The 27,684-nt window shown below is 26.4% G+C and overlaps 16 protein-coding genes across 16 annotated transcripts, besides 42 other annotated features; 10 read left to right on the forward strand and 6 right to left on the reverse strand.

Moving 5' to 3' along the window:
- Nucleotides 1-59: 59 nt before the first annotated feature.
- Nucleotides 60-101: a sequence feature (AT_rich).
- Nucleotides 102-149: 48 nt separating this feature from the next.
- EDI_340850 (60S ribosomal protein L6, putative) lies at nt 150-764 on the reverse strand (the record flags this gene model as incomplete). The annotated part of the gene is made up of 1 exon (XM_001741846.1): nt 150-764. The coding sequence occupies one exon, from the start codon at nt 762-764 to the stop codon at nt 150-152; it is 615 nt and encodes a 204-aa protein (XP_001741898.1).
- Nucleotides 765-965: 201 nt separating this feature from the next.
- Nucleotides 966-1,997, reverse strand: EDI_340860 (cell differentiation protein rcd1, putative; the record flags this gene model as incomplete). The annotated part of the gene is made up of 1 exon (XM_001741847.1): nt 966-1,997. The coding sequence occupies one exon, from the start codon at nt 1,995-1,997 to the stop codon at nt 966-968; it is 1,032 nt and encodes a 343-aa protein (XP_001741899.1).
- Nucleotides 1,998-2,024: 27 nt separating this feature from the next.
- Nucleotides 2,025-2,079: a sequence feature (AT_rich).
- A 129-nt stretch (nt 2,080-2,208) lies between these two features.
- Nucleotides 2,209-2,251: a sequence feature (AT_rich).
- Nucleotides 2,252-2,317: 66 nt separating this feature from the next.
- Nucleotides 2,318-2,375: a sequence feature (AT_rich).
- Nucleotides 2,376-2,451: 76 nt separating this feature from the next.
- Nucleotides 2,452-2,579: a sequence feature (AT_rich).
- A 310-nt stretch (nt 2,580-2,889) lies between these two features.
- Nucleotides 2,890-3,000: a microsatellite.
- A 95-nt stretch (nt 3,001-3,095) lies between these two features.
- Nucleotides 3,096-3,167: a microsatellite.
- Nucleotides 3,168-3,207: 40 nt separating this feature from the next.
- Nucleotides 3,208-3,244: a sequence feature (AT_rich).
- A 24-nt stretch (nt 3,245-3,268) lies between these two features.
- Nucleotides 3,269-3,439: a microsatellite.
- A 10-nt stretch (nt 3,440-3,449) lies between these two features.
- Nucleotides 3,450-3,497: a sequence feature (AT_rich).
- A 66-nt stretch (nt 3,498-3,563) lies between these two features.
- Nucleotides 3,564-3,593: a sequence feature (AT_rich).
- Nucleotides 3,594-3,747: 154 nt separating this feature from the next.
- Nucleotides 3,748-3,788: a sequence feature (AT_rich).
- Nucleotides 3,789-3,914: 126 nt separating this feature from the next.
- Nucleotides 3,915-3,963: a sequence feature (AT_rich).
- A 155-nt stretch (nt 3,964-4,118) lies between these two features.
- Nucleotides 4,119-4,143: a sequence feature (AT_rich).
- A 435-nt stretch (nt 4,144-4,578) lies between these two features.
- Nucleotides 4,579-4,639: a sequence feature (AT_rich).
- A 310-nt stretch (nt 4,640-4,949) lies between these two features.
- On the forward strand, nt 4,950-5,435 carry EDI_340870 (C-MYB, putative; the record flags this gene model as incomplete). Its single annotated transcript, XM_001741848.1, has 1 exon — nt 4,950-5,435. The coding sequence occupies one exon, from the start codon at nt 4,950-4,952 to the stop codon at nt 5,433-5,435; it is 486 nt and encodes a 161-aa protein (XP_001741900.1).
- Nucleotides 5,011-5,112: a microsatellite.
- Nucleotides 5,416-5,474: a microsatellite.
- Nucleotides 5,475-5,542: 68 nt separating this feature from the next.
- Nucleotides 5,543-7,129, forward strand: EDI_340880 (uncharacterized protein; the record flags this gene model as incomplete). The annotated part of the gene is made up of 3 exons (XM_001741849.1): nt 5,543-6,056; nt 6,418-6,705; nt 6,771-7,129. The coding sequence occupies 3 exons, from the start codon at nt 5,543-5,545 to the stop codon at nt 7,127-7,129; spliced, it is 1,161 nt and encodes a 386-aa protein (XP_001741901.1).
- Nucleotides 6,065-6,095: a sequence feature (AT_rich).
- Nucleotides 6,362-6,416: a sequence feature (AT_rich).
- Nucleotides 7,130-7,160: 31 nt separating the features above from the next.
- Nucleotides 7,161-7,352: a sequence feature (AT_rich).
- Nucleotides 7,353-7,402: 50 nt separating this feature from the next.
- Nucleotides 7,403-9,058, forward strand: EDI_340890 (pre-mRNA-splicing factor cwc22, putative; the record flags this gene model as incomplete). Its single annotated transcript, XM_001741850.1, has 1 exon — nt 7,403-9,058. The coding sequence occupies one exon, from the start codon at nt 7,403-7,405 to the stop codon at nt 9,056-9,058; it is 1,656 nt and encodes a 551-aa protein (XP_001741902.1).
- Nucleotides 7,490-7,567: a microsatellite.
- Nucleotides 8,327-8,434: a microsatellite.
- A 31-nt stretch (nt 9,059-9,089) lies between the features above and the next one.
- Nucleotides 9,090-9,126: a microsatellite.
- Nucleotides 9,127-9,134: 8 nt separating this feature from the next.
- Nucleotides 9,135-9,159: a sequence feature (AT_rich).
- Nucleotides 9,160-9,235: 76 nt separating this feature from the next.
- EDI_340900 (uncharacterized protein) lies at nt 9,236-10,432 on the forward strand (the record flags this gene model as incomplete). The annotated part of the gene is made up of 1 exon (XM_001741851.1): nt 9,236-10,432. The coding sequence occupies one exon, from the start codon at nt 9,236-9,238 to the stop codon at nt 10,430-10,432; it is 1,197 nt and encodes a 398-aa protein (XP_001741903.1).
- Nucleotides 9,399-9,421: a sequence feature (AT_rich).
- Nucleotides 9,841-9,953: a sequence feature (AT_rich).
- A 7-nt stretch (nt 10,433-10,439) lies between the features above and the next one.
- Nucleotides 10,440-10,528: a sequence feature (AT_rich).
- A 40-nt stretch (nt 10,529-10,568) lies between these two features.
- Nucleotides 10,569-10,594: a sequence feature (AT_rich).
- EDI_340910 (uncharacterized protein) lies at nt 10,593-11,585 on the forward strand (the record flags this gene model as incomplete). The annotated part of the gene is made up of 1 exon (XM_001741852.1): nt 10,593-11,585. The coding sequence occupies one exon, from the start codon at nt 10,593-10,595 to the stop codon at nt 11,583-11,585; it is 993 nt and encodes a 330-aa protein (XP_001741904.1).
- Nucleotides 11,586-11,623: 38 nt separating this feature from the next.
- Nucleotides 11,624-11,663: a sequence feature (AT_rich).
- EDI_340920 (uncharacterized protein) lies at nt 11,659-13,401 on the reverse strand (the record flags this gene model as incomplete). Its single annotated transcript, XM_001741853.1, has 1 exon — nt 11,659-13,401. The coding sequence occupies one exon, from the start codon at nt 13,399-13,401 to the stop codon at nt 11,659-11,661; it is 1,743 nt and encodes a 580-aa protein (XP_001741905.1).
- Nucleotides 13,183-13,205: a sequence feature (AT_rich).
- Nucleotides 13,402-13,572: 171 nt separating the features above from the next.
- Nucleotides 13,573-13,625: a sequence feature (AT_rich).
- A 242-nt stretch (nt 13,626-13,867) lies between these two features.
- Nucleotides 13,868-14,548, forward strand: EDI_340930 (uncharacterized protein; the record flags this gene model as incomplete). The annotated part of the gene is made up of 1 exon (XM_001741854.1): nt 13,868-14,548. One exon carries the CDS (start codon nt 13,868-13,870, stop codon nt 14,546-14,548), a length of 681 nt encoding a protein of 226 aa, XP_001741906.1.
- A 52-nt stretch (nt 14,549-14,600) lies between these two features.
- Nucleotides 14,601-14,657: a sequence feature (AT_rich).
- Nucleotides 14,658-14,669: 12 nt separating this feature from the next.
- Nucleotides 14,670-18,071, reverse strand: EDI_340940 (transcription initiation factor tfiid, putative; the record flags this gene model as incomplete). Its single annotated transcript, XM_001741855.1, has 1 exon — nt 14,670-18,071. The coding sequence occupies one exon, from the start codon at nt 18,069-18,071 to the stop codon at nt 14,670-14,672; it is 3,402 nt and encodes a 1,133-aa protein (XP_001741907.1).
- Nucleotides 15,114-15,155: a microsatellite.
- Nucleotides 15,191-15,229: a microsatellite.
- Nucleotides 15,334-15,420: a microsatellite.
- Nucleotides 17,156-17,209: a microsatellite.
- A 255-nt stretch (nt 18,072-18,326) lies between the features above and the next one.
- Nucleotides 18,327-18,359: a sequence feature (AT_rich).
- Nucleotides 18,360-18,540: 181 nt separating this feature from the next.
- On the forward strand, nt 18,541-19,708 carry EDI_340950 (WD repeat-containing protein 40A-B, putative; the record flags this gene model as incomplete). Its single annotated transcript, XM_001741856.1, has 2 exons — nt 18,541-18,578; nt 18,625-19,708. The coding sequence occupies 2 exons, from the start codon at nt 18,541-18,543 to the stop codon at nt 19,706-19,708; spliced, it is 1,122 nt and encodes a 373-aa protein (XP_001741908.1).
- Nucleotides 19,709-19,772: 64 nt separating this feature from the next.
- EDI_340960 (dolichyl-diphosphooligosaccharide--protein glycosyltransferase 67 kDa subunit precursor, putative) lies at nt 19,773-21,044 on the reverse strand (the record flags this gene model as incomplete). The annotated part of the gene is made up of 1 exon (XM_001741857.1): nt 19,773-21,044. One exon carries the CDS (start codon nt 21,042-21,044, stop codon nt 19,773-19,775), a length of 1,272 nt encoding a protein of 423 aa, XP_001741909.1.
- A 377-nt stretch (nt 21,045-21,421) lies between these two features.
- EDI_340970 (non-histone chromosomal protein, putative) lies at nt 21,422-21,757 on the reverse strand (the record flags this gene model as incomplete). Its single annotated transcript, XM_001741858.1, has 1 exon — nt 21,422-21,757. The coding sequence occupies one exon, from the start codon at nt 21,755-21,757 to the stop codon at nt 21,422-21,424; it is 336 nt and encodes a 111-aa protein (XP_001741910.1).
- Nucleotides 21,432-21,457: a microsatellite.
- A 668-nt stretch (nt 21,758-22,425) lies between the features above and the next one.
- On the forward strand, nt 22,426-22,731 carry EDI_340980 (histone H3, putative; the record flags this gene model as incomplete). The annotated part of the gene is made up of 1 exon (XM_001741859.1): nt 22,426-22,731. The coding sequence occupies one exon, from the start codon at nt 22,426-22,428 to the stop codon at nt 22,729-22,731; it is 306 nt and encodes a 101-aa protein (XP_001741911.1).
- A 25-nt stretch (nt 22,732-22,756) lies between these two features.
- Nucleotides 22,757-22,827: a sequence feature (AT_rich).
- Nucleotides 22,828-22,867: 40 nt separating this feature from the next.
- On the forward strand, nt 22,868-24,228 carry EDI_340990 (uncharacterized protein; the record flags this gene model as incomplete). Its single annotated transcript, XM_001741860.1, has 2 exons — nt 22,868-23,074; nt 23,167-24,228. The coding sequence occupies 2 exons, from the start codon at nt 22,868-22,870 to the stop codon at nt 24,226-24,228; spliced, it is 1,269 nt and encodes a 422-aa protein (XP_001741912.1).
- Nucleotides 24,229-24,309: 81 nt separating this feature from the next.
- Nucleotides 24,310-24,368: a microsatellite.
- Nucleotides 24,369-24,386: 18 nt separating this feature from the next.
- Nucleotides 24,387-27,275, forward strand: EDI_341000 (uncharacterized protein; the record flags this gene model as incomplete). Its single annotated transcript, XM_001741861.1, has 1 exon — nt 24,387-27,275. The coding sequence occupies one exon, from the start codon at nt 24,387-24,389 to the stop codon at nt 27,273-27,275; it is 2,889 nt and encodes a 962-aa protein (XP_001741913.1).
- A 184-nt stretch (nt 27,276-27,459) lies between these two features.
- Nucleotides 27,460-27,490: a sequence feature (AT_rich).
- Nucleotides 27,491-27,659: 169 nt separating this feature from the next.
- Nucleotides 27,660-27,684: part of a sequence feature (AT_rich) that runs on past the window's edge.

A 27,684-nucleotide genomic window follows, 5' to 3' on the forward strand; every position in this document is an offset into this window, starting at 1 on the left:
CCATATAAATTCTTTCCCATTAAATTTACCAGAACGTCAATAATTGATTTTATCTTTTCTTTATTTTTTTTTATTAATTTAATTATTATAAAGAAAAAAAACTTTGAAAGTAGAACAAAAGAATCATTTAAAGATTTAATTGAGTTAACTTAGAATTTAAGGAGATGTGGATGGTCACCATTCTTAAGTGTGAAGTAAGAAGCCATATATTCTTTAAGGTATGGAACTTTCTTAATTTCAGCAACAATACTTTCATCTACTTGTTTTTGTTTTTCGACAATTAATGCTTTCTTAGCTTCATATTGTTTCTTAGCAAAATCTTCTTCAACAGTTTTTCCAAAGGCAGCTTTCTTAATAGCAATCTTTTTGAAGAATTTGACATCTACACCAGTAGTATCAACTTTAGAAACATCTACCTTTTGAGAAGTAGCAATAACATATCTTTGATTAATTCTCATTAATGGAACTCCATTGATTTTGAATGGTCCAGTAACAATAAGAGCCCCTGATTTAATACATTGTTTTAAGAAAACAACTTTCTTTCCTGCATATTTACCAGCAACAATAATAAGAATAGCACCTGGTACAATACTTTTTCTTAATTTTTCAAGGTTCCATGCTGGTTTATCAAGAGCTGTTATTTTAGCTCCTTTTCTTGTTCTTAATTTCTTCTTTTGTTCTTGAATCATATCGTCGGTTGGGTAATAAGCTGGAACTTTAGCATCACCTGCTTTAACTGGAACAAACCATTGTGGAGCTGACATCGATTCAATTATCTATTGGTAATATTTTTTTAAGTAAAGAGGAAAACCCTTTTGAGTTCTTATGACTTAATAATAAAAGAATTATTTTTATAGTTTTAATGAGGAAAGATGATTTGATGAGAATGAAAAAGAGATGATAATAACCAAAGAGTATTTAATCAAATCCACCTTATATAACATGAGACAAGAAGAATCTCCAACTCATTTTGGAGAAAAATTGATATTTCTACAAAACTCATCATATTTTGGTTTTAAACTAGGTTCTTTACTTACTATATATTCTAAAAGATGCTCTTTGAAAAGTCCTTTATATTCTGTCACAACTGAGTGGAGCTGAAGTGTTGCTTTTGGATTTGTTGATAATCGGTTTAAACAGTCTAAAGAATAGCGAACAAGACGACCATTAACATCTCTTTTTTGCATAACAGTTGTTACGATTGAATGACAAAGAAGATTGGCAATTGATAAAATCTTTTGTGATGTTTCACAAACATTTTCTAATGCAGTGTTTTCACTAAATAATTTGGAAAGAATAAAGGTAGCAATTACTCGTGATATTTCTGCAGCGTGTTGTATAGAAACAATACAAATCATAAGTACTTCTTTATCCATTAAATATTTAACAATTTGAGGGTCTCGAGTTTTAGACATAGCCCCTATGACTCCAAGTGATGTTAAACGTAAGTATTCAATTTCTCTTTCAACTTGAGTAAGAGCGAAGATTGGTGTCAAAAAATAAATAATATCAATTCCAATCAAAAAGTGTTGAGTTTTTGGATGAGAAGCAATTGTTTGGAGTAATGCTAAAGCTTTACAAACTCTTTGAATCAATGAATAGGATGATACAGCAAGAGTCTCTTTATGTTTACCAGATATGTAGGGATAAACACTAACAATTTCTTCAAGTAAAATGACAACTGTACCATATGAATACCACAAAGGAATAGCTAGATCTGGGTGCTTATCAGCAATTACCGATAAAGCGTTTAAAGAATCAAGACGTTTTTCGATATCAGCTAAATCAGCAATTAATTGACATGTTTCAGGAGGAAGGTCAGGTAAGTTGAAACTAGGAGAGGGTTTAGGGGATTGTTCCACTTTAGTAGTAGGTTTTTCAAGTTTTTGTGGAGTCTGTTGTTGAGAATTTTGTTGTTGAGACTGTTGTTGGCCTTTATTTCTGTTTCTTTTTCCTCCTTTTGCTGAAAGAGGAGGGAACATTGTGTTGATTGACATTCAATTTATTTTCCAGTTTTTTTTTCCTTTTTTTTAATTTTTTAATTTTTGTTAATATTAATAACATTTTCTTTTTTTATAACTCCATAATTCATTAAGTTTTTGATTTTGGTAAAATTATTTGTACTTTATTTTTCTCTTCTTAAACTATTATAATTGATAAAACTAAATTTATTGGTTGAAATATTGAAGGCACTTCACTTACACAATGAAATAATATGTTTTAATAAAGTATTATAATTTATAAAAATAAAGATTAGCATAATATTTAAAACTCACAAAGACTTATTGGATAAATCAATTACTTTGTTTTTAGTTGGTTATTTTTAAAAGATTAGTTATAAGATTATTAATAATGAATCATAATTTAATATAAAAGGAATGTTATTCATTAATTATCCATATATGTTTATTGATTAGACTATTTGTATAATATTTTTTCATATTCTTTTCCAAAAAAAAAATGAATTTTTTATCTTAATTTAAAATTTTTATTTATAAGAATAGCACTCTCTATTTTTATTATATCTTTTATTTTAATTAAAAATGAGTATATATATTATTATTGTTTTATATTTTTATCTTTGTTAGGTTATTGTTTTATAACGCATTGTCATAAGTTATTGTGCAGTATTATAATTCTTATTAGTTTTCATTAATGAATACATTATATTAATATGTTTATACCAATTCTATTGATTAGAGTTAATAATACTATTTTAAATAACACTATTTTTTATTAGTTGGTATTATCTGATTAATCATACTTCTTTTCAATTTTATTTTATATTTGTGTATTTTATTTTACTGAATATACTTATATTAACTATTTCTCATTTTCATTCAATAGAAACATATTCTTTATTATCATTTATAATTTAGAATATACGAATTCATTTTTATTAATGAATTTAGTTTTATTTTCTAACTATTCTTCTTTTGATGTATTTCTTTATATTTTTAGGTTAGTTGTTATTGGTCTATTAATTATATTTTAATTTTTTGCATACAATTTAATAACATGTTTTATTGATGTTATTTCATTAATATAAATATACACTTTTTAGTTATTTATTTTACTTGATTAATGAATACAGATTTTATTCATTAATTGTATTTTATTGTATTATTTTTAGTTGTTTTTTTTATTTTTATTAATCGTTTATTTTTCAATTTAAGAGTGAGTTGTAAAATAGAAAATACCTCAGACAAATTTTAAAATAAATTAATTAGTGAATAAAATAAATGAAACGGATTTTCATATAAGTGTTTAAAAGAAGATACAACATTAAAGCAAGAAAAAGAATAGTCAAAATAAAACAAATTTAGAGGAAATAATATAAAATAATAATGGAACAAACCAATAAAATGGTTTTAAAATAGTCATAAATTCATTAAAAATAGAAATTTATTTAAATAAAAATAATATACAGTTAATTAAATTCGTATATGATATTAAATTTTTATTAATAAACAATTTAAAAAAAAACTATTTTTAATGACAAATCATTTATTTACCATAACATTTTAATAACTCATGACACAGTTATGAATACTATAGTAACGATTAAAATATTAATATAAAATTATTTAAATGTCAGTTCAATATATAAGGAAAAAACAAAAAATGAAAAATAATAAATATCTACTTATTAGAATTCAAAAAACAAACAAGAAAATTAAATCAATAAGACTAAATGTTTAACTTTGTGTTACCTAATAATTTATACTTAGAGGTAAAAACAATAGGAAAATAATATTTTATTTTTATTAAGTTTTGTATAATAAAAAGTACTCATAAGCATATTGAAATGTTTCAGTTAAATAATTTTCAGATTTCAAAAGAAATTTGATGTAGTTAGTATCAATATAATTAATGATGATTTCAACAAATTAACATTAATATCTAAAAGTAGCATTTATAATGATTTAATGATATTTCTAATTAATTTTTAAAGTAATAAAACTATGAACAACAAATAATAATAGGAACTCTATTACTTTTTAGAATGTTAACAGACCTTCTGCTAATGAAACATTTACTATAAATTAGTTACAATAAATACATATTTGATATATGAGATTTTGTTAAATGATGAAAAGAATCTGAATTAAATTAGGAAAAAAATAATTATATAATATTTTACAATGAGTATAGCTTGATTATTATCGTTTTTAATGACTTTATATAACATAGTTGAGATTACTTACTTAAATCTAGAGAAAAGTCTATAAACTCCACTAGAGGAAAAAATAGAAACAAAGAAAATATAACCCACTAAAAGATTTTTGAAAAGAATAACTATAAATAAAAAGAATTTGATAAGTCAATTCTTGAAGTAAATATTGCAAATAAGATATATTATTGTTTTAACTAGAAATAAAATATCTCAATAACTTCACTAGTATATACTACAAAATAATGAATAAAAGAATTCAATGAATTTAACTAAACTTTTCTTAATTTTTTGTAGAATATAATTGAATTTTTTTTTTATTGTAAAAAATGCTCTACAAACAAAATGTATTATTCTCCAATTAATTTTCAAACAAATTCCAGTTATCTTTGAGCATAAAGGGCATATTTATTAAATGTTAATAATTCTATAAATATAGATAATTTTTAATTATAAAAATTTTTTCTCGATTTTTAAAATTGATATATCTTTGAAAGGAACAAAATAGATTCGCCAAAACCACATTTTAATAATTTTCATTTTTCCTTTTCAATTTGTGATACTGCTATATTTTTACTATTTCTTCCAATACTATTTTAATCAATTGATTTTTTTGGGCAGTGTATTCTTGGAATAGTTTTCAGCATTAGAAAATATCTTAAACAATTCGTTTAAAATAGAGTCATGGGGTTGAATTGTTTTGGAAACTTCCAAGGGAAGAAGAGAAGATAAAAAGGAAAGAATTAAAAGATGAGATAGAAAAGAGGAAAAGGATATGCAATCATCAATAGAAATGAATGAAATAGGGAATCTTGTTTGTGAAACACCAAATAATGAGAAAAGAAGTGAAGAGAAATATATAAAAGAAAGAAAAGAAAGAAAACAAGGGAGAAATTGGACAAAAGAAGAAGATAAAAAATTAATAAAAGGAGTAGAAATATATGGAGAATCTAAATGGGTAGAAATATCAAAAATAGTAGGAAGTAGAACAAGAAAACAATGTAGAGAACGATATATTAATCATTTAAAAAAGAATATAGATACAAGTAAATGGAAAAAAGAAGAAGATGAAATTATATTACAACAACATTCAATAGTTGGAAGTCATTGGTGTTCAATTGCATTATATTTAAATAACAGAACAGCACGATCGATTCGGAATCGTTATTATTCATTAATTAACAAACAAACTAACACATCATGTTTTAAACCAACAACTTTGACTCATTATAAAATATTAACTTCTTCTTCTTGGTTTTAATTCTTCTTCATCTCTTTCTTTTTTGTTTTTCTTCTTTTTTGTTATTGAAGATAATAAGGGAAGAAATAAAAAGAATATTCTAAGAGAAGAATAAACTTAAAAATTCAATGTTGCTTTTACTAATCTCACTTACAACAGCAATAGATGTCAGTTGTAATATTCCTTTTTGTCAAGAATGCAAAGGAAATCAATGTTCACTTTGTATGGACGGATTTTTACTTCAAAATGGTCAATGTGTTTATGGAAGATCAGTGATAAAACATTGCAAAACTATTAAAAATAATAAATGTTATAGGTGTTTTGATGGGTATCATATTCATCATGGAGAATGTGAAAAAAATGATATTTTATGTGTAGAATATCACAAAGGACATTGTCAAAAGTGTAGAGAAGGATATACATTAATTGGTGATAAGTGTAATAAGTGTAATGTTCCAGGATGTGTTGATTGTGATGGTGACGTAAACAAATGTAATTGGTGTTATCATCAATTTTTAACAATTAATGGATCATGTATTCAATCTATTGATGCATGTGATACTTATGTTAATCCGTTATTTGAAAATTCACCTTGTTTAAATTGCAGAGAGGCATATTGGATTGAAGATGGAAAATGTGTTAGTTTGTTCTTTTTTTAATTATTTTTTATTTAAAAAAAAAGAAAAGTATTCAATGTAATAGAAACTCAAGTTGAACACTGTATGTCAGTTAATAAAGCTCATTTATGTGGTACATGTTATGAACCATACGAAGTCAACGATAATGGAACAGCTTGTATTATGAAAGAGAAAAAACAAATTGATGGATCTGAATATAACTTATATGTTAGATGTGAATTATTACAATTAGATATTCCAGAATGTATGAAATGTGGTGATGGATTTTATAGAAGTAATAAGACTGGAGAATATAAATGTCATGGTTTGTTAAATTTAATAAAAAAATGAAATACATTTAATTTCAAATAGTAATTAATAAATAGAATGTACTGAATCTGATAAAACAACATGTGAAGGAAAAGATAAGGACAGTTGCAGAAAATGTAATTCGGATTGTTCATTTGTTAATGGAAAATGTGAACTTACTAATTGTGCTGAACATTCTCTTCCATATGATAGTATTCCATCTAAATGTAAAAGATGTAAACCAGGGTATATTCCTGTTGATTTTGAATTTTGTAAGAAAAGTGATGGATGTTTGAAAAAAGTGGGAGATAAATGTTCTCAATGTTACGATAATTATTTCTTAACGAAAGATTTTTCGTGTGAACGTTTGTTAACTTATTTGTATTGTTTATAGTTTTTCACTTAATAACTTTTAATTTAACTATTACAGCATGTGACGTTTCTTGTCAGACTTGTTCTAATTCTGCTAAACAATGTACGAGTTGTGTAAATGAAGGATATCCACATACCCATGAAACTTGTGAAGTATGTAGTGATACTGGATGTAGTAGTTGTGAAGAAAATAAAGATTTTTGTACTCGTTGTTATGATGGATATAGTGTTGATGAAAATGGAAAGTGTGTATTAAAATGTTTTGAAACTGATGGTAAAGTTTGTACAATTTGTCGTGATATGTATGATGGCAAATACAAATTTTATTTACCAACAAATGGTACATGTGAAAGATATTCAGAAATTGCTAAAAAACCAAAAGAAAAGAAGTGTGAGAATGGTGTTTGCACTGAATAAAAAATTTATTCCTAATTGAACTTCTTTTCTCTTAATTTAATTTTATCAACTAAAAAAGAATAATTTAATAAAAATATTGTAATAACATTTTTTTTATAAATAAATTATAAAATAAATAATAACTTTTATTTTTTTAAATTTAAATTAATTTTATTTTTACACAACAATAACATTTTTCTTAATTTTAAATTGTAAACTAAAATTAAATAAAAAAAAATATTTTGGTTTGTATAACATTTATCTTTCTTTTATTCAAAAAAAAAACAGTTGAACATGACACAACAAGAAGACGACAACAATCACTCTAATGAAATAAACTCCCCGCAAATGGAAGAAACAAAAACTGATATTCAAATTAATGAAGAAAAAGAAGAGAAGATTGAAGAAGAAGAAAAAAAGAAAATAGAAAAACCACAAACAAGAAAAGATAGGGAAGAATATCAAAAACAAAGTTTTATGGCATTAAAAAGAACATTAAATGGGTTAGTAAACAAAGTTAGTTTAAGTAATATTAAGACAATCATTGTAGAATTATTTAAAGAAAATTTAGTCCGTGGAAAAGGGTTATTTGTTAATTCAGTGATAAGAGCTCAAGATGCTGAACCAAATTTTTCAAATATTTATGCTACTTTAGTTGCAGTAATTAATACAAAAATTCCAGCTATTGGAGAGTTAACAATACACAGAATAATTCATCAATTTAATTTAACAGTTAAAAGAGAAGAAGAAGAAGGTTCATTAAGAAAACTTCAATTTATTGCACAATTAACAAACCAACAAGTTTGTTCAGTCACACTACCTCTTCAAATACTAATTCAATTAATGAAAAGTCCAACAGATGAAAATATTGAAAAAGTAGTTACATTGTTATTAAATGTTGGAGAATATTTTGATTCAATAATAAAAGGAAAAGTCCAACCAATTTATGAACAATTAAGAGGAATTGTTTCAAGAAAGAAAGCGTCAGAAAGGATATGTTTTAAAATCAATCAACTTTTAAATGAACGAAGGAATGGATTTATTAACTATCCTTCAGTAATAGAAGAGTTAGACCTTATTGAAGATGAAGATAAAATTACTCATACCATTGATTTAACTACACCATTAAATACAATGGATGAACTTAATATTTTTAATTTTGATGAAGAATTTGAACAAAATGAAAGAAAATGGGAATTTAAAAAAGCTGAAATTATTGGAGAAGAGAGTGAAGAAGAAGAAGAAGACAACCAGATACAAGAACAACAAAAAACAAAAGAACAAACTGAAATTGAAAAATTTGATGATCAAACAGGAGCAGAAGAAATATTTCTAAAGAAAAAGATTTATATTACCATTATGTCATGTTATAATTTTGAAGAGTGTGTACATAAATTATTAAGTCTTAAATTAAGAGAAGGTGAAGAAAAAATATTAGTAGAAATGGTTATTGAATGTTGTTCTCAAGAAAAAACTTATAAAAAATATTATGGACTTGCTTCTGAAAGGTTATGTGTTTTATATGTTTTATATAAAAACCTTTTTATTGACCAATTTAAAATTCAATATCAAACTATTCATCTAAAAGATATGAATCAAATACGTAATATAGCAATGTTATATTCATATCTTTTTTATTCAAATGCTATTCCTTGGGAATTGTTTTCAATTATTAAATTAACTGATGATGATACTACATCTTCTTCACGTGTATTTCTAAAAATTATGTTCCAAAACTTATTTGAGGAAATGGGAATGAAAGAGTTTAAAGAAAAGTTATTTTCAAATGAACTTCAAGAAAGTATTAGAGGAATGTTTCCAACTGAAGACAAAGAGCATATTATTTTTGCTTTTAATTTCTTTAAAGGAATTGGGTTAGTAGAATTAGCCAAACCATTACAACAAAATTATTTAGCACTGAAAGAAAAAATAAAAAAGGAAACTGATTGAATTTTTTGTTATTCAAAAAAAAACGTTATTTAAAAAAAAATGAAAAAAGAAAAAGAAAGAAAAAAGAACTAAAAGGATTATTATATTATTAATAAAAAAATGTTGTGGACTTATTTACATTTAATAACAGTAATATGTTTTGCAAAGCAACTTAATATAAATACTAATAATGAATGGATGTCATTAAGAACATATATCGCAAATGATGATAATACTGAACAGTTAAAATTAATAAATAAACAAAGATTAAAAAGATTAAATGATATAGAAGAAAAATATACCAAAGCAAGACAACGCTCAATAAATTATGAACGAGAAGTAACAAAAAGAGATAAACAACAATTAAAAATTAATAAAAAAATTCATGAACGAGCAAATGCATTTAATTTAAAATGGATGAAAAGTAATATTAATGGAAAATGGAGTGGAAAAAGAACACTTGAAAGAAACAATTTTATAGAACAAACAGAAAAAAAAATCCCAAATGAATATCTATTAAAAGAATCACCAATTGAAGAAAATCCAGTATATTTAAAAATGATTCAAAAAAATAAAATAAGAGAAAAAGCACACAAAGAATTTATGAAAAAAAATGGAAAAACATGGAGTGAAACTGAATCACTTTTAAATCAAATTAATGGAGTTGTTGGAAAAGTAAATGAACTTGAAAAACAACGTAAATTAAGAAAGAGATATTCTAAACCAAGATATGTAAAAATTGTATATAAAAATAATGGTCCTCAATATTCTAATAAAAGATATATTCATAAACCAATTATTCCTTATATTAATAATTATTATAATAAACCTTTTACTCATAAAATTTATAAAAAAGTTATTAAGTCTATTCAAAAACCTATTAAATATGAATTTAATAAAGATAAAAAATTTAATACTTTTCTTCATGATGATACTTGGAAAAATCAAATGCAATTAAAGTGGAAAGAGTATGAACAAAAAAGACTTAGTTCAAAAGAACATGAACAAATTACTCGTGACATTAAAAAATTGGAATTAGAAGAAAAAAATGCTTTAAATGAAATTAAAACTAGAATGATTCAATCAGAAAAAGAACTTCAAAAACGTTCAGAATTACTTAAAAAAGCTTTACAACATGAACGTGAAATTAGTGAAAAAAAAATTGCTAAAGAAATTCAAAAAAAGGCTGTAGAATTCACAATTGAAAGAAATAAATTAAGAAGACAATTTAAAGAAGCTATGAATTCTGCTTTTAAAAAATTACAAGTTGAATATACTACTACTGGATCAGAAAAAGTAGACAGTTCAAATGAAATGAAAGAATTGAAAACCTTAACACAAAAAGTATTAAAAAACTTAAATACTGATGAAACACCAGTTTCAATTCTGATTTAACCAACTCATAAATTTATTGTTTTGTTTTAATATTTTGTATTAAATAACAAATAATAAAAATAATAAAAAAATAAAAAATTTTTGTTAAAAAAAAAAGAAGGATCTTTTCATTGATTTTAGAAAGAGAACTTAAAACTAAAATTTATAATTTATTTTATTAATGAAGTTAATCATTGTTTTACTTTGTTTTACTCTGTGTTTTGCTCAACAACAAACTCAAGAAAAAAAACCTGAACCCTCTCACGTTCATGCTGGTACTGCTCAAAGACAATTAGACAAAGTTCAAGGTGCTTCAAAACAAAGCCAAAATTCGATTGAATTCCATCACAACCACTTTGTCGAAGAACTAACAGTCTCAAAAAAAGTGTTAGAAGAAACAAGAAACACTATTGTAAATGGATTAAAGAAAGTTACTGATATTGTCGGAAGTATTGTTAATGGAAAACTTCGAGAGGTTAATAATTTACAATTAACAGCTCCTGTAACATCACGTTCAAATATTAAGAATTATATTGAGGCTCTTGATAAAAGTGTTAAATTAGAAAAAGAGACTCGTGTTAAATCACTTTCTGATAAAATGAAAGTACACACCCAAAAATTAACTGAAATGGAAAAAACACTTCAAGATGCTGAAAACGCTGAAAAAATTGCACATGACACTGCCTCAAAAACAATTCTTGAAATGTCTACAAGTGCTTCTGATTCATTAAAACAAGCACAACAAAACCCTGAACATAAAGGTGATCTTAAAGATGTTAAAATTCAAACAAGTCAAGGAGGAATAGAAGTTAAACAAACGTTCCGTGAAGAAGAACATAAACAAAGAAAAGCTGTTAAAGAAATTAAAAGGCAAATGAGATTACTTCGTGAAACTGCCCAAAAAGAATTTGCAGAATTTAAAGAGAATTTAAAATCAAAAATTCAAGAAATGTTTGTTGATTCTAAAACTAAAATATCTAAAGTTATTTCTGACGCTCTTGAAAAAGCACAAGCAGAAAAAGACGCTAAAGAAGAAAGTGCTGAACAAAAAGCTAAACAGGCAGCTGGAATGAATAATGGAGCTTCTCCTCAACAAAATAAAAAACCTGGAAATCAAATTCCAACACAAACACCAGCACAAAACCAAGCACCAAATTCCCAACAAACACGTTAAGTGAAGTTTTTAAACCAAGTTCAATAAGGTAAGTTAAGTTTTTTTTTATTATCTAAGTATTAAATTAATATTTTTATTCATTTTGTAATACTTTAAAGAAAGAAATAAGATCAGCATAATCATCTCTTTGTATTTTTGATGGATTACTAAATATTAATTGTCTCATTTTATCTTCTGACCTTGGAAATGCACCAAAGTATTTTCTAAGATCATCAAGTGTAAAAACTGGAATAAAGTAGTTTGGTAATTCATTATTAAATATTGACCAATTAATTTCATCTTTTCTTAGATTTATCAATACTTTATATTCTTGGTTATTTTGAAGTTCAAAAGATTGTGGTAATCGTTCAATCTCTTTTACAGCTTGTTCAAAGGTATCAAAATAATGGATAAATAATGAATCATTATAATCACTCATTTCTTTAATAAAAATAATGTTTGACCAAATTTGAGATAAATCAGATTGTATAATTGTATATAATAATAGTGGTAAAAATGGTTTACTATTCTTACATTTTAAACTTACATAATAACATGTTTGTTCTACTGCTTTTAAAGCACAATAAATACACATAACCTTTTCTGAAGGAGACCTAACAGCATCAATCTTCCTAAAAAATTTAATAGGAACAGTAAGTATTTTATTAAGATATTCAATTGGACCATCATAACCAAAATATTTAGGCTGAAGATATAAATGAGATGTACATGTAGAATAACAAATTGAATCAAATATTACTGAATCAGTGTAATCTATATTTTCTAACTGAGAAATTGAAGGAGGCCATAAATATCTAAATAACTTATTATAAAGAAACGTTTTTAAATTTGATGAAAACGTAATAAAATTAAATCCATTATCATCACGCCATATTACATTATTTTTTACTTTTTCAGATACTTCATTAATAAATGAAGTAATTATTTGTTTTCTTTCACTTAAAAATTTTTCTTTTGCAATGTTAGGAAACTCAATAATAAATGTCATGATTTTCTTTTCTAATTCAGAATTACATTCTGAGGATAATCGAGAATGAAATTTTGCTGTTTCCATTTCACTTTCTCTTAAACTATTAATTCGTGTTTCTGTACAATCAATATGAAAGTAATGGGGAAATGCTCCACTTCTTATTTGTGGATCATTTTTTTCATCTTCTTCAATACTTGGTATTTGTTTTCTTAATTCTTCAAATGAATTTTGTAATTCCATTAATATTTTATACATAGTTGTAGAAGGTGGTGAACTAAATTGTGATGGTTTCATTTTCCATGACCATGGTAGTGAGTTATTACATATTGGAAATTTGATTGATATAGTGATAATACTATTCCCATTATATTTAAATTCATCAACTCCACTTGCGTGTGTTGTAAATATTGGTTCGTTCGTTAGACATGACTGTAATAATTCTGACAATGTATCAGGTCGGTGACTATTCGTTTGTGTTCCATTGAATATTGTTATTACTTGTTCTTCAAATTTACCACATAACCCATTTAATGTAACAAACATCATTGTTTTAGGAGATAAATGAATTAAATGTGTTTCAACAATTGCCACTGAAATAGGAATATCTTTGATAATATCAATTGGTGGTAATAATAAAATTATATTAAAATGAACAACATACCTCATCAGATTTTTGTTTGATATTAAATAATTGATAAGCGGGTGATTAACCATAGTTTCAGTGGATTCAACTGAACCACTGGTTGATTCTCCTCCTCTTGAATTTCCTACTATTTTTGACCATCCTCCAAATGCACTTCCAATAGATAATGATGTCCTTGAATATTGTCGTTTAATTCTTTGCATAAATCCTATTTTTAAGTTTTATTCTTATCATCTTTGAATAACACATTTTTTTTTTGTTATTATAATGTATTTATAGAATCAATGTTCTATAAATAAAACATAACAAAGATAAACAATACTCTATAAATACAATACAAAAACTACAAAAATAGAAATCAAAATTTACAATACATTTATTTATTTAATATAAATTATTAAAAAAATACTATTTTTAATTTAAAAAACTTCAATTAGATTTTTTCTGGTTAAATTAAGAGTTAAATGTAAAACAAATTGAAAAATTAGATATTATCATGAGATATTCCTGATTTATAGAAGTACTTTATTTTAAATATTAGATAAAATCTGTCTTCTTGTTCTATTTTTAAGAAATAAAATTTCTAAAGTTCTATAATTAGAATAGTAATATTGTGTTCATTGTATATAAAGATATGTTAAAGTAAACTCATTAATTTAATTAATTCTAATGAACAGTGTTCGTGTTACTTTTATTGGACATCCTGCCACTGGAAAAACTGCTCTTATTAAACAATATTTATATCATAAAACCATTGATGAATATCTTCCTACAATACAAGATAGTTATAATAGTTTAATTACTGTTGATGGGTATAAGGTTGAAGTTACTCTTGTTGATACTTCAGGTGAAGAAGAATTTCATTTACTTCGAGATAGTGAACTCACTCGAAGTGATTACCTTGTTTATGTTTATTCAGTAAATGATTTGGAATCATTTGTTAATGCACAAGAGGATATTGCAGAATGTCTTTCTATAATAGCTAATAGTGGAAAAAAAGGATATCCATCAATTCTTATTATTGGTAATAAATGTGATGTTAGTAATCGTGTTATTTCATCAGAGGAAGGTGAGAAATTAACAAATAAAATTAAAAAGATTTGTCCATGTGCCTTCTTTGAAACATCGGCTATAAAAAATCTAAATCTCCAAAGTGTGTTTAACACATTTGTCACTGGCATATCTACATCTACTTCTGAACACAAAATTAATGATACAAAAGAACATGATAAAAAATATAAAAAACCAGTTGCCTTTAAAACTTCTCTTGAAGAATTAGACCATCCCCTTTCACATCAAAATAGATTTATTGCCTTTTTCTCACCAAGAAGAAGAAATGAAAAACGATAACTGAATAACTAAATAAAAATAGTGTTATCCAACTAATGTATTTAATCAATTGAATATTAAAAATATTTTATTTAAAATCAAACAATTATAATAAAATAATAAAAAAAAACCAATCAATGAATTACATACAACTCTTACTATTTTTTGCAAAATATGCAACAGTGTATTCGTACAATAAATCTGCACTTGGTATTAGTATTGGACATTTAAATGTTCCTCTACTATTGTACTTATAACAATTATTTACTAACAATTCAATATCTTTCATAAATTCTTTGATATTGTGATATTCTCCTTTTCTAATTTTCTTTCCAATATAATTTAAATCAATAGGATGTTTTATGATATTGATATAATCAGTAATAACTTCAACATTAACAGCAGAAATGAAAGATGCAAATAGTTTATTCTTTTTAAGACAACTTAAACATCCTTCAAGTAATTTTTTTAATTCAAGACTTTGTTCTTCTGTAACATCAACAACTGAAACAGTGACTGGCAATATTCCATTTTCATTTCCTAATACATCTAATACTCCTCCAGCTCCTTCAATCTCTTTTAAAACTTCTTCTTGTTTCTTTTCTCTTCTTATTCTTTTTTCTTTTTTAGGAGGTACCAGTACTTCTTCTATAGGTGTAACTATTTCTTTTTTTTCTTTTTTTCTTATCACTTTTTTTTCTTCAGGTGGAAGTTCTTCTTCCATTGGTATGATTGTGACATTCTTTGTAATTACTTCATTTTCTTTTCCAATTTCAAATTCTTTTGTTTCAACTGTTTTCTTTAACTCTTCTTCTTTTTTCTTTTCTAATTCATTTTTTTCTTTTTCTTTTTCCTTTTTCTTCATTCTTCTTATTCTTTCTCTAATTTTTCTTGTTTGTTTTCTAAGTTTTTGTTTGCTAGCTTCTCTTGATGGATCAACGATTTTATGTTGATAAAAAGTAAGTGCTGATCGAGAAGATCTTGATTGAAGAGCATCTTTCTTTGGTTTAGTATATGTTGTAACTTTTCTTTTTGTTTTTAAATAGTCTTCAAATATTTCTTTATTCATTTGTTCGTCTTCATCCTCATCCTCTTCTTCTTCAGCAATAGTATCATCAGTAATAAATGCAATTTGTTCTGCAAATATTTCTTTAATTTTTTTTTGTTTTTTCACAACAGAAGCTGAATTAGTTATTGGTCTATTTCCTCCTCCAGTATCAGTATTTACTCCAATACTTTTAGCAACTTCTTTTTGTAACAAACTAACTAAATCCCATCTTGTTTTAGAAAGTTCTTTTTCATCATTCATACCACAATCTTTTAAAGCATTCCTCAATTGTTGAAGTGTAAGTTTTCTAAGGTCACCGTATTTGTCTTTAATTTCCATATTTAGTTTAGATGTTCCAACTTGTTTAGGAATGTATCTTCTATAATATTCAATTAAATGTCTTGGATCTGTATCTTTAACAGTATAGTCTGTTTGAAGTGTTCCTTTAACTTCTTTAGCTAATACACTCATTGACGTCCATGGAGCTCTTCTTACTTCTTCGATCAATGGCTCAACCTTCTTTTTTAAGTCTGGATCAAATCCTTGTTTAGCTGATATCAATTGATTATATTTAAATACTTCAATATCTTTATCCTGTAATCTCATTTTACCTGCCATCATTGCTTCATAACAACAAACTCTTTCTGGTGTTACTTTAGCAAATAAATCATCTTCTGTTGGAAGGTCAAATGTTGGATTGAGTTCCCAACTTCCTCCACTATCATTTCCTTTTCTATTAAACTTTGCACATTTTCTAAGAATTTTTCTAACAGTAGTTTCTGTTTGATTTGGAAAAGCATCAACAAAATCTGTAACTCTCACAGTTGGATTACTATGAAATTGTAAATAAATAGCTGTTTCTAATCTTTCTTTATTAAATGTTGTTTCAGTTTTAGATCCTGGAACTGGTATTTCAGTATCTTTTTGTGGTTGTTGTTGTCCAGCAACAAATAAATGATCAATTTCTCTCACTGTCCACCCACTCCCATCTTCTGATCGAATTAATAAGAAATCTGTTTCTGGTATTTTAGTTTCATGAATAGGTGTTTTTGTCATTTTATTATCTAATGATTGAATAGGTTGTCCTGCTTTTACTTTTCCTAAAAATGGTGATTCTTCTCCACGTTCAACAATAACCATTTCACCAGTATGATATTTTTCAGGAACAACAGCTTCATCATCTCTTCTACAATAATTACGAATTCTTGCTCCCATTCCAACTTGTGATAATAATGGTGGAAATTCTTCTATATATTCTATTAAATGAATTTTACCATCTTTTGATGACAATTCTTTCATATTTTGTGGTACATAAGTATTATTTACATTAAATCTTTTTTGTTGTAATTTAACTGAAACTCCTTTAATATGCATTTTTTCAGCATCTCTAGCTGGAAGTAATGGTCGATGAAAATTTTGAAGATCAGGCATAGTTAAATGAGTTTGGAATGTTTCTAATCTTTGTGCAGGAATAGAGTGATAAATAATAAATTTTTTTTGTGTGTATCCTGTTTTTCCCATAAAATAATATCTATCATTAGATAAATCTTCCTCAAGTCTATCATCAGCAATTTTCCATATTTTTCTTTCTTTTTTCTTTTCTTCTTTTTCATCTTTCTTTTCTTTTTTATTTTCAGTATCACCACCTTCTTTCATATTTTTATCTCCATTTTCTTCTTTGTTATTCTCTTCTTTATTACTTTCAAATTCTATTGGTGGTATTTTTTCTTTAATACTATCTGAAAATCCTGGTAATGGTTCTAATTTTGCTAGTCCAGGCCTTGTTGATCCATCAAATGATGGAAGAACAAGAGTTACTTTTTTCTCTTCTACAGGAGCACTGGATTGAACTTTTGGTTCAACAACACCAATAGGAGTATCATTAGGAACTTCTTCTACTTTAACTTCCTTCTTTAATGGAACTACAGCCTCATTCAATAAAAGACCAGTATCATTTAAATCTAAATATAATGGTATTGGTTTCCTCTTTTCTACTTCAGTTTCATCCCATAAAATGTCTGTCTCCCAACAGTCAGTTTGAAGTAGTTCATTTTCTAATGTAAATAATGACCACTCTCCAGTTGATTTTTTATGTGTTTGAACAACAGGTTCTGAAACAGGATCAACTATTCTCCAAATTGATTTTTGAATTGTTGGCTCAATCATTTCTTTTGCTGTTATTTTAACTGGGACATCCCATTGAATAGCATTTTCCCATTCATCTAAAATGACATTTGTGTTTTCAATATGAATAACGTTAGCATCAATTTGTTTAACAACGTCATCATTTTCAATGACTTCGTTTACTGAATTGCTTTCTTCAACTTCTTCTTCTGGTTGTTCTTTTTCTTCAGAATAAAAAAATGCATAAAAAGGATGTTGTTCATAGTAATTCTTTTTATGGTGTTGATTCTCATTTGTGGTCGGTTCAGTTGAATAGAACTCGTTAGCTATATTAGGAGATTTAGGAATTATACCTAGTGTTGTATGAATCATTTCGTTCTGGTGTCTGCGTTTTGGTTTAAACATGTTTTTTGGGAAAACATCAAAACAAGTAAGGTGTTCACGATGACCAGCTTGATACATGTCGATCTAACTGACCACCGACTGATTTAAAAGTTCCTCAAATATTCATTGCTCTATTTATAAAACTATTTCTTGACAGAATTTTATTAAAAATTTTACTAGTGGTGCCTTGAGTAAAAAACAAATAAACTGAATTTCGAGTTCATTTTGAGAAAAAGTCCTTTCTTTAATTATTTATTAATATTTTTTACTAATAATCTCATGACTTCTGAGATTGTATCTTTTCATCAAACCTCATACAAGGAGGAATATTTATGAAACATTTTTTTGTTTTTTATTCTTTTTTATTTGTTTTTCAGATGAAGATACACAGTTTAAATGAAAGGAAAAGACGTTTAAATAGAATATAAAAGAGTGCTTAAGAAAGTGTTTAAAAATCATGCTAGGAGCGATTCAACAACGAAATCGAAATAATCGGTTTGTTCTTTCTCTTAATTTATATTTCCTATAACTTATTATTAAGATACTTTGGAATTTCAATTGAGTGTGAAAAAGTTTTTGAGACACGAATACCAAATTTTTTCTCTACAGAACAAATTCAATATCCCCCAAGTGACTGTGACAAAATTTTTGCTAGCTGTTGGATAAATGAAGATACAGTTGTCCTTGGTTCAAAAGATAATCAATTAATTGTGTGGAACGTTTATGAAAAAACAATTAAAAAACTTAAATTACCAAATACTGTCATTAATTTTGATAGGGGTTCTGGAATTCATGATGTTGACTATTATCCAAGTGGTGATAGTGGATTATTGGCAAGTGGTAGTGACTCGCCAAATGATATTGTTATTTTTGATACAATGTTACTTTCACCTATTGCCTTACTTAGAGGACATAGTGATTGGGTTTTTGGTTCAAAATTTATTGACGAAGATGTACTATTTAGTGGAGGAAGAGATGGCAAATTATGTTTCTGGAAAATGGATAAAAAACCTAGCTATTATAATATATACCCAACAAATAAAGTTCATATAGAACAACCATTTTTTGAAAGAACCATTCCAGAAGTCAAAATTCGATGTGTTGGAATTCAAAAAATGAAAAAAATATGTTATGCATTGACATCTGAAGGGACTGTTGGGATGTGGGATGCTGAGCTTATGGAACCTATTCATGATGAACAACTTGAAGACTCATATGAGTTAGTTACCATGGATGTTAAACAAGATGGAAACGTTATTGCTGTTGGCTCAAGGAGTTTCACTACGATTCTGGACCCAAGAGATAAAAATGAGGTTGTCATCATTGGTCATGTTGATGTCAACTGGGGAGTAAGAAGTGTATTGTTTTTAGACAATTACCTCGTCATTGGAGGAGGAAGTGGTAGTGTCTCTTTTGTTGATATGAGAAAACCTGGGAATTATAAACACACTATCTATCACAAATGCAGTGGTACTGTTAGAAATACTTTTCCTGACATGAACGAAACAGATATTCCACAGGCTGTATATACTATTTCCTCTAACCCTTCGAAGACAAATCTCTTTGTTGGGGGAGGTCCATTACTTGTTGGGGTTTCTGGCTATTTTGGTTCAGTATGGAATTAATTGTTTGTAAAAATAATTGCTTTTCGTTAACTTATTTCGTCTAATAAACCCAGAAAAAACTGAATTAATTATTAATGATTTTGGCATAAAGAAGGAATATTATAATAATGGAACTTGTAAGGAATGCAACAATAATACTTTTTGTTCTTTTTGCTGCTGGATTTTCTTTGTAATAAATTTCTAATATATCAGTATTATCACTCATATCAACTTCTTTTAATATTAATCTAACAATAGGTTTCTTATAATATGTCCCAAATGATGGTTGGTTATAAATTGTTTCTTCAATATAAGAACGTTTTGGATAATTAATAGAAGTGATTGTTGCTCCTTCTGGTAAAACAATATCAACTTCTTCATTTGAAACAATACCTTTGAAATCTACTTTTAAAGGAATGACAAGTCTCTTTTGTTCATTGATTTGTTGGACAGAAACATCTAATGGATAATTGTAATTAACTTCAAATGATGTTTTCCATCCTCCAAGTAGAGGATATCTTGGTGGTAAATATAATGTAGTACTTTTTGGTCTTGAAATTAAATGACCAGTAGTAATAAGACCAGTACTATCACGATATTCTAAGTTATACGCATTCACTTCAACTTCCATAGAAAAATCTTTAAGATAAATACCTTCATAATTGAAATCATTTCTGTTAAACTCCTTATTTAATACTGCTCCATTATTTTTCATATCATCTATTTCCATGTGAACATAAATATTATTTTCATTAATATTAACAACTTTTTGTATTCTGCCATATGTCATTGGATGTAGAGAACTTTGGAAATGATACTTTATAAATTTAAATTCAGTAGGTTCATAAGGTCCAAATTTTAATCGACTTGATCCTTCTGTTGTTGGTTTAATAGAAGTAGCAATAGATTGTGTAGACCCAAGATTGAATAATGTAGTGCATTTAATATGATCAGAAAGTGGACACAAATGAGTTGTAAAAAGGAATTTATACTTTTCTGATAAACTACGTTCTTTTGGATAATTTTCAAGAGCATCAATATGAAGGTATTTACATGTGAATTTATTTTTTTGTTGATCTGGTAAATCAACAATAACTTCAATTGTTTTATTTTCAGGTTTAGCAACTACTTCAAACTGTAATTCTTTGTCATTTTCAATACATGTGAATTGAGTCATTTGAAGTGACTCATTTAATGGAAGAGTAAAATGGTATTGTTTTAGTTGTTCGCCTTCAACAAAAAATTCCATTGTTCTTTTAGGAAATGGTGTAAAATCAATGTTAACCTCAACTTGATTTTTGGTGATTGTTGCATGACAACAATAAACAATAAAAAGAAGAAGAATAACACCAACCATCGGTTGACTTTGTTTTTTGATTCATCTTTTCAAGTTCTGATTTTAATTATTCTTTATTTTTTCAAAAAAGATATCAATTGTTATATATAACGATAAATTAATGATTCTTCGAGAAGAAACAATTAAAATAAAACCAGAAAAATCAAATAATATTTCGTATAATAAAATAAACTATTAGAATAGTTTAATGAATGAAAATAATTTGAAGAGAGAAAGAAGAAACAATCAAAAAATAGTTGCTAAATCCCGAGATTATAGTAAAGAATCTATATAAAAATATCTCTTTAATTGTTGAAAAAAGAAATAATACAAAATATATTTTTGCTCTTTCTCTTTTTCATAAAAATTAACTATAAAATGAATAAGTAACACAGCAATTATTCAGAATCTCCTTCTTCTTCTTCTTCTTCCTCAGAAGCTTGTTTTTTACCAGTGTATTTTTCCATATCTTTTTTGTATTGTTCTCTAGCAGCATCAGCTTTAGCTTGATATTCCTTCTTTTCTTCTTCTCCAAGAGCTTTCCATTGTTCAGATGCAACTTTGGAAATTTCTGTAAATTTAATGTCTGGGTGTTCTTCCTTAATAGAAGCTCTGTGTTCATTTAGGTACAGAAAATAAGCTGATTGAGGTTTTTTTGGTCTATTTGGATCCTTTTTAGCCTTTTTGTCTTTAGTATTTTTAGCCTTAGAAGTTTTAGTGTTTCCCTTTGGCATTCAAATTAAATGAATACTTTTCTCTGTTCACCCTTTATATATTTCCTTCTTTTTTTTTTCTCTTTTCACTCTTAATGAAAAAAAAACCATGAACAAAATTAAAGGGAAATAGTAGTTCAAAAACCCCTTCATTTTTTCATGTCTAATTTCTTTACTGTTTTTTTTATTAATTCATCTAGTTTCTTTTTTTCTCTTTTACCTCTTCTCGATGCAATCTCATATTTAAAGGTTCTATTTTTATGAATTCTTCCCCCTTATTCTACCTAACATAATTAAACCTTCATTCTTTATCCTTTTCCCTCCTTTTCGACCCTCTTCTTATCTTCTTTCTTAAAATTTAATTTGAAAACTTTGAGTTATTAATTTAAGCACCTTTTTCAGAACAAAAACAAACATTTAAAGAGTATTACTCCTTTATAGAAGATATGTGTGCTGTTTCTATTTTATCTTTTATACTGACAATAACTTTTTCTTGAAATCAATTTGTCCCTACCTAGAAAGTAAGATTTCTTTTCATTTTAGAACTTTTTTCTTGTCCTTTCTTTTCAAATGGTCATTGTTGGTTTAAGTAATATTTAAGTTATCATAACATCAGAAAATAATTTATTGTTGTTATGAAACCACTATCAATGATGCCAAAATCAGTAAAGATTGAGTATTGTAAAAAAATGGGAGTGATATTACCAGAGATGAGGAACAGAATGAAAGTTGAACAAGAAATCCGAGAGTTACAACGTACTACAAATATGCTTATTCCGTCAGGCACTTTTAATAAATGTGTTCGTAAAGTTATTAATGAGTATACAACGAAATTGTTTAGAATAGAAAAAGATGCAAATTTAGCACTCCAACAAGCGGCAGAAAGTTTTTTAGTTTCTCTCTTTCAAGAAGCAGAGATGATGGCTCGTCATTGCAAGCGAGTGACTATTCTCGAGAAAGATATGTTATTGGCAATGAGATTGAAATCAATTTAATTTTAAACATTTTAGGAAGTTGTTGAAATTTTATAAAAGAAAAAAATTACTATATTTAAATGTAAAATATATTAAAAACAAAACTAAATTAAATTTGTGAAAATGAAAAAGAAAACCCTGGTGGTAAAATCATTGAATGGAAGAAACAAGAAAACGCCATCTTGAAGATGATATTTTTCTACCAACATTAAAAAAACGAGTTATTGATATTAAAGTAGAAAGTGTTGATGCAAAGTCTAAAGTCTCTGAAAAACCCTGTGTTATAGAAATAGGTATTTTACCACCAGCACCTGAACTAGAAGAGTTAGAATTTTCATTAAAAAAGGGTTCGGATGGAGTTTATGTTTGTTTTTGCCAATTTTATATTGATTTAATTCTGAATCCTCTGTCAATACAATAAAGTAATTCTAAGAATACAGAAGACTTATTTTCTAGAAAATTCGTGGTTCAATGGGAGAAACATTACAATACAAACAAATAGAAGATAGAACTGATTATATGAAATACGGTATTGGTATTCGTAAAAAGGGATCAACAACAATTGAAATTATTCCAGTAGAACATTTTAATCTTCGACATGAGATTGGAGATGCTGAAATTGTTCGTTCTGAACCTGGAACATATTTAGAACAAAAGTTAGATTTAAATAATAGTTTTGGTACTTCAAGACATGCAGTTAATAAGGTCTTGAGAGGAAGAATGGAAGAAGTTGTTGGAACACATGATATTGAAAGAGAGGCTATTGTCCCAGGAGAAAAAGGAGAAAAGAAAGATCTTCTTAATCCAAAAGACTTTCCTGATATTCCACCATTTGATCCAGCTACAACTGAAGTATCAGAAATATTCTCACTTGACACTCTAATGACACCAGATGAGAAGACTTATTATTCTAATTGTGCACGTGATGTCAGAAATAAACTTAAAGCTAAAGACCCTATCAAAATAAATGAAGTAATGAACATTCTAAAAACAACTAAACTTGGAGCAACATTTGTTCCATTACTTTCTCAAATGGAAAAAGTAAGGTTGTTGACTGTTGTTAGTTTATTAGAACTTTATCGTTCTCTTAAAGTTCTCTTTGTTAAAGGTACTCATATAAAGTCAGAAAGTAATGCAAAAAAAGTTGCATCTGAAAATTGGATTGATGAAACAGTTTTTGTTGGGTTATGTGATAGATTCTTAGATAGTATTACTGATACTGAAGCTAAGAAATACATTTATTCTAATTTAAATAAAATGTTAATAACTAATACTGCCATTGTGATTGCTTTACATATTTGTAATTTTTCTATTCCCATGGTATACGTTAAAACAATTGGTGTCGATTTTCTAATGGTTGATACAATTACTAAAAGACATCTTATTCGTATAGGATGTATAAAAGAGTCTAAGGCAAATGGAGGATCTAGAAAAGAAGAATGTTATACATTGAAAGCACCAATTAAGATTGTTTCAGAACAAAAACGTAAGAAAGCTTCTCAGAAAAAAGTATTTTGAGATGATTGTGACTGAAATAACGAGTGTTTAAGATTTTTGTTGGTTTCTTTTTTTTTAAAATTGAAACAAGGTAGTCTCAATAACAAAAAAAGAAATAAAAGAAGAAGGAAACATCAAAGAAGATGAAAAGAAAAATAGAACTTGAAGACATAACATTTATGAAGAAATTATTTGAATTGCAACAAAATGAAAAGGCTTATAATAAGTTACTTTTTGTTGACGCTCCTGTAGTAAAAGAAAAATACCACCCACCTAATTTACATTTAACAATTAAAGTTATTTGTATTGATGGTGAACTTATTATTGATAAAGAAATATGTGATACAGTAAAAGGATTATTATTAAATGAATTCAATAAGTTTAATGAAGAAGATGACAAATTTATATTTTTGAGAAAACCAAGGTTTGTTGTTCAATCATTATTACGACCATATATACAGAAATGTAATACTAAGCCATTATTTATATTTAAAAGTACTTCAGAAGAACAACTAAATTTATTACTTGATGGGTATTATGAGTTGCAGATGATTAATAAAACTTTTATTCATGAACTTATTGATTGGATGAGTGTTAATGATAAATACCAAATACCCATTGACATTGAACAGTATATTGTTTCACAATTTGATGTATTTAACCCACAAGATGTATCAGCATTAGCATTTTTATATTCTAAATTACAACAAACTGTATTAAGAAGATATTGTTTTGAATCATATATTATGAAAAATGGTATTTCGTCAACAAGAAATCAACTAAAAGAAAGTGTTGGTTCCTTAACAGCATTTGTTGTTTCAAAGATTTTAGAAGGTGTTTCATTATTTCCTGCTGTGTTAACAGAGATTCTATCTGGAGATCTAAAAGAAAATGAATTATTTGATGTATTACAATCTTGTCTTCATTTAGTTCAATATGAACAAAAGAGAAAGGATTTTGTTTTAAGAAATAATTTAACTCTCCTTCAAAATAAGGTTACTTCTCTTCAAACAAAATCAAATGATATTATTATGCTTTTCCTTCATACATTTTCTCTTTGTAGTCAAGAAACAGAAGCACAATCAGAATTATGGAATAATGGATTATATCAAACTGCAGTTACTTTAGCAAATAATAGTGGAGATGATTGTATGATTTATATATGTATTGCATCATTGGGAGCATACTGTGGTACAGTAGAACATAATGTTAATGTTATCAAAGCTGGATTTCATCAATTTATTATGCAACATATTCAAAGTACTACAAAAGAATTTAGAGAAGCAACTTCACTGGTTGCAACAGAAACATTAATTAAACTATTCACAACAAATCTTATTTCTAAAGAAGAAAAGGAAGGTTTTGTTGAAAATTTACTTGACTTTATTGATGAAAGTCTTTATATCCCAGCTATAGTGAATGGGCTTCAATTAATTAAGACACTTGTTAATGATAATGCACATAATCTTTTGTTAGCAAAACGATGGTTTTCATTATCAAGATTAGTTATGAGATATAACTCAGAAAAAGCAATAATTGTTGGAGTATTTAAAATTTGTGTCAATAGATATAGAGAAACAACTCAAGGTATTGATCCAGAAGAAATGTCAGTGTATATTGGAGTATGTTTAGACCATATTGATGATGAAGAAATTATTAGTAGTGCATTAATATTTTTCGAAATAATTACTAATAATAAAGAATGGTGTGGACTTGCAGTGAAGAATGGTTTACAACTTGTAATAAGTGAAATTATCAAGAGGTATCAAAAGAATGAAATGATAGAAGTTTGTTCAACAACTTTATTGGTTAATATAATTCAAAATAACTTTGGAATACTTGAATTTTATTCAATGCAATTACCTGATGTATTATGTCAAGTTATGAATACTTACCAACATAATTCATTAATTCAAGACCAATGTGGAACGGTATTAGTTTATCTTCTAGATGCTAATCCAAACAAAGATGAGTTACTTAAATGGGCAACAGTATGTTATAAAGCAGCACTTGAATTTGTTGGTAATTCATCGATTCAATGTAATTCATTAACACTAACATGCCAATACCTTCAGATAACTAATGATATTGATACTTTTAATAAGAATGGATGGATTGATATTTTTGAAGTAACATTGAAAAATTTTACCTGTGATCTAGATATTCAATACCATGGTATAAAATTATTGTTGTATTTATTAAAACACCAAAGCTATTCTTCTGAAGTAGAGTTAATGAATTATTTTTCTATTACTGTTATTAGATGTTCATCTTGTAAAGAAATATTAGAAGGTGTTTGTGATTGTATATTGCAGTTGATATCCCCATTAAATAATGATTGGAAGAAAAATTTAACATTTCTTAAAACTCAACCATTGTTACCAAACCTAGAAAAATTCTCATCGTTATATAACAATGATATTCCTTTGGCATTGAGATATAATTCATTACTTATTTATAACCAACAAATAAACTCAGGAGAAGAAAATACTGTTGCTTCTACTTACCATTTTATACTTAACGAATATATCAATTCAATTTATCAAAATGATTACATTCTCAATGCTTCACAAGAGGCACAGAGTGTTAGTAGTTTCTTGAAACTAATTTCAAATTTTGATTTTGATGAAGATTCAATACAATGCACTATTGCTGCTATGGCAATTCTCTCAAACACAAAAGATTTTTTTAAAGAGGCATACAATTATTATAAAATGGTTGCAAATCATTTTTTTAAAACAGATAATATATTAACAAGAAAGTACTCAACACTCTTTTTTGCCCTTCTCCCTGAATCATTATATGACGTTGATGCAATATCTAATTACGCTGAAGCAGTGACAAGCTCTTTACTTACTAATTTCCAAATAGCTGAAAATGAAATAGATATCGTATATATCACATTTGTTTCAATTAACCGTATTATAAAGAAGGTTCGTATTTGTCGTTCAGTTGTTTATCAATTTAATGCAATGAAAACAATCAATAAATTAGTAGATAAATTTAAAGCAAATTTTACTCTTGAAATGTCCAAAGAAGCTGATTTATTACTTAAACAGATTCAATAAAAACAATATTTTACATCTCATTTGCCATTATTTTTATTTTGTCATTTAAGATTAAATAACACTTTGTTGTTTTTCTTTTAAGAATTACACCACGATATTAAATCTTTCATTTCAATGAAAGAAGTGTTTAATTAAAAAATAACAATTAGTAGTAATTTTAATAAAGACACAAATTCAACTTTTGTTAAAAAAAAATTACTTATTAATATAAATAACTAATACAATAATCTTAGCCAGTTAGATTTCTTTTTTTGTGAGTTAATAGGAGAAGATTTATAGATTCTTTGAGAAAAAATATAATTTAATATTCTAGTAATTTCTGATTGTCTTATTAAGGTAATTTATAAACTAAATTTTATTTGTATTACAGAAGAGGGTATCAACAAAATTATTAATTTTGTTCATAAAT

The sequence above is a fragment of the Entamoeba dispar genome, genomic scaffold (genome assembly GCF_000209125.1).
Source record: "Entamoeba dispar SAW760 scf_1105229464123 genomic scaffold, whole genome shotgun sequence".
In the NCBI taxonomy this organism is placed as follows: domain Eukaryota; phylum Evosea; order Mastigamoebida; family Endamoebidae; genus Entamoeba; species Entamoeba dispar.